We start from the raw sequence: 3,226 nt of genomic DNA on the forward strand, positions 1-3,226 counted from the left end.
GGTTAAGTGGGGATGTAGTGCGAAGGAGTGGTGGAGAGAGAGAGAGAGAGAGAGAGAGAGAGAGAGAGAGAGAGAGAGAGAGAGAGAGAGAGAGATTAAAGAGAAACAAGAAGGAGAGATGACACGTGTATGCGCGCGAGCGGGGCACAGTGACCGCCCACACAGCCTCAAACCGTGGGCGCCCCACGAGAGCGGTCCGGCCCGCACACTTTCTCGTAGATCTGTGACATCATCGTCTCTATCCTGCTCATCCGCTCCTCCATGGCGATCTGCCTTATCCGGACGTGGTCGATCCCAGTGTGCATCTCAGACTGCGCCTTGCTGACCTCCACGAGGGTCACGGCGTTATCCGTCAGCCTACGGCGCCGGTTCTTTAACTCTCGGATGTTGTAGATGGCGTGGAGAAGTTTCGTCTGCAGTCTCAGTACCACCCTTTCGTCTTCGCTCGTCTTATTGCTAAGTTTGTGAATTTTGTACAGCTTCCACCCGTTTTTCACGATGTTCGCGGCTTCAATTTTGAGTTTGTTACCGATTTCGATTTCTAGAACGAAATCGTGAACGTATTTTTCCGCCTGTGACAGTTCTAGTTTCCGAGCGAGTACCGCTACGATCAGTGCAGTACATCCCGTTCCCATAATGCCCGTGACGACAGCGATACCCCGGCCGCAGTACGAGTTGGGCACGATGTCTCCGTATCCGACAGTGAGGAACGTGATGGCGATGAGCCACATAGAGTTGAGGAAGTTGCCATGGACACGGGCGTGGAAAGCGTCGTTGTACATCTCGCAGAGTCTGAGAGTCCAGCTGGTGATGATAAACAGCGAGACCATGAAAACCGCCAGAAAGTAGTCCGGATACAGAGCCATAAACGACTTGAAGATAAACCGAAAGTTAAAGTGAATTCTGTTAAGTGCGCCGAGACTCTGACAACTGGCGTCTTGGTAGAGCCTGCTGTGCAGCATGAGGAATCTACACACGAGGTAAAGCCTCAGGAACATGGGCAGAGACAGAATAACGTCTAGCGGAACTTGTACAGGCTTATCCGAGAGGTTCCCGTCCGACTCCGTGGTGTACCACGAGATGTAATACTCCCCAGGTATAGGGTGAACGATGCAGATGACAGCTTCAGCCAAAGCGGAGAGCAGCCGGCGCGGCCTCATAGCCAGACGCCAATTGTCCATGCTGTTGTTGACGGTGAAGAGTTGCACGCCCATTTTGTGGTACATAAAGATGAAGATGAGCAGCGCCACGGTGGAAGCGGTCACACACATCTTGAGGAAGATAGAAGTTATGTCCGTTCGTCGTATGACCTCGGCGGCTGCCAGCTCCGTCTCCACGATCATCAGAACGATGCCTGTGGTCATGAAATAAAACCAGACATTGTTGTTGTTAAGTGTTGGCTTTATTCTCAGTAATCAAGTCAAAGATGTAAATCCCTTAAAGCTTATATAATATTCGTTTGGTATAGAGCGCTTATATGAATACGATGTATATCAAGGAACAAAGAAAGTGTGTATAAAAATCATACGTTTTGTAGGAAAACTAATGTTAATCAGATAATCCATTTCTTATCTAGACTACACGCATTCATGTATCCAGGAAGAAGCCATGAAGATCAATCATTTTCTTTGAGTGTTTATTTTCGCACAAAAAGCCATTGAACGTTTAGCTTCTAGATTCTTTCTAACTATTGCCCAAGTTCACCTAACGTTCAGGGATGATAAGTTTTTACTGAGATTGTTCTTCATCCAGGGACATTTCCAGCGGGACATTAAAATGGTATCTTTCTCTATCCAACTGATCTCCACAGCCCACCAAAATTACCAAACTACCCACATGTGGTTGATATTATGCAGGTCAGCAAGTACTGGCCTAAACTGTAAAGTAGGTCTCCAATAATGTCTTACCGACCAAAGCCATGGCTAAAGAAGCATCGCAGATTTTCTTTCTTTTGGCATAGAGCTCTTTCCTCAGTGCCAGACGGATGCCCACGTTCTCAAACTTGGGGTTGGGCTTCTTCGGCGTGATGCTAGCCCCGCCCTCAGACCTGCTCATCGAACGTGTGGTGTACATCCTCTGCAAAGCCCCGCCCCTGCCCACGCTCCCTCGCTTGCCGTTCATCCCAACCAATGGGATTGCCGGGTCCTCTATGATGGTACTCATCCTCTTGTGGGCTTGCCTGGAAGAGAAAGAAAACAACTGTGAGGTAGGCCACGCTATCAATGAGATCGTATGAAAGGCAGCTTTATGTGAGGACGAGTGCAGCCGGTAACGCCACATTTCACCATTAACAGGCTATGATCTATATATAATAGTAGTGCTGGCAAAAGTGGGCTCAAACTGCAAAACATCAGCCAATCTCCGGGAAACTAGCGGAATCCGTTTCTGATCTGAGGGAAAACTAATAATAATATTCGTTTCAAAACGTTTAGCAGTTAGAAAACCAGCAAAATGCATACAATAACCACTTTTGTTTAATATTTTCAACATTCCAAAACAACAAATACTCGAGTGTTGGTGCCTTAACAAATATTCAGCGTTATGGAGGTGCATTTGACACACCTCACACATCCTACACGCATGTTTCAAGCGATGTTGACATATAGAAGAAATACGACCCATCCAACATTATTTCCACAGCTTAATACTAAACTATGGTTATGTAAAAAAGATGACGGAGTTTTCTTGCATTGTGAACTTACGCCATGTCGTTCAGTGACTGGCTAGACCCAACCTCCATATTATATTATTACGAAAGTGCGAATGTACCCATTAATATCGATAGGAAGCGCCAAACATACACAGTTATACCTCGAAGGCTCGGAATTTTTATTCATGTAGTTGGAGGCATCTTGAAAAGAAGCTAAGTTATTTAATAAGCAGATCACTTGGTCCCTCTGGTAAACACATAGTCGGGAGTAATATTTCACTTGTCCCATAAAAGACAAAGTACTCCTGGCCAAAGGTAACGATAGACGGGAGACCCACATCTCTGCGCGTTGGTCAAGCTCGACGATTGACTCCACCAACAAACACACACATGGACAATACTAACACTAACATACATGTACACACACACACACACACACACACACACACACACACACACACACACACACACACATGAACACACACACACATGCACACACACCTTTGTTTATTTCTTTAGATACATGAACACTCACGGATACACACATACACAATGTTAATACAACGTATATTAAAA

The 3,226-nt window shown here is 46.0% G+C and overlaps 1 protein-coding gene across 1 annotated transcript; it reads right to left on the bottom strand.

The window, feature by feature from the left end:
- Positions 1-39: 39 nt before the first annotated feature.
- LOC101854061 (small conductance calcium-activated potassium channel protein-like) lies at positions 40-2,995 on the bottom strand. Its single transcript, XM_005090001.3, has 2 exons — positions 1,908-2,995; positions 40-1,354 (listed from the first exon to the last, which is right to left on the bottom strand). The coding sequence occupies exons 1-2, from the start codon at positions 2,278-2,280 to the stop codon at positions 168-170; spliced, it is 1,560 nt and encodes a 519-aa protein (XP_005090058.2). The 5' UTR covers positions 2,281-2,995; the 3' UTR covers positions 40-167.
- Positions 2,996-3,226: the final 231 nt, after the last annotated feature.

Source organism: Aplysia californica, unplaced genomic scaffold (genome assembly GCF_000002075.1).
Source record: "Aplysia californica isolate F4 #8 unplaced genomic scaffold, AplCal3.0 scaffold00011, whole genome shotgun sequence".
Lineage (NCBI taxonomy): Eukaryota > Metazoa > Mollusca > Gastropoda > Aplysiida > Aplysiidae > Aplysia > Aplysia californica.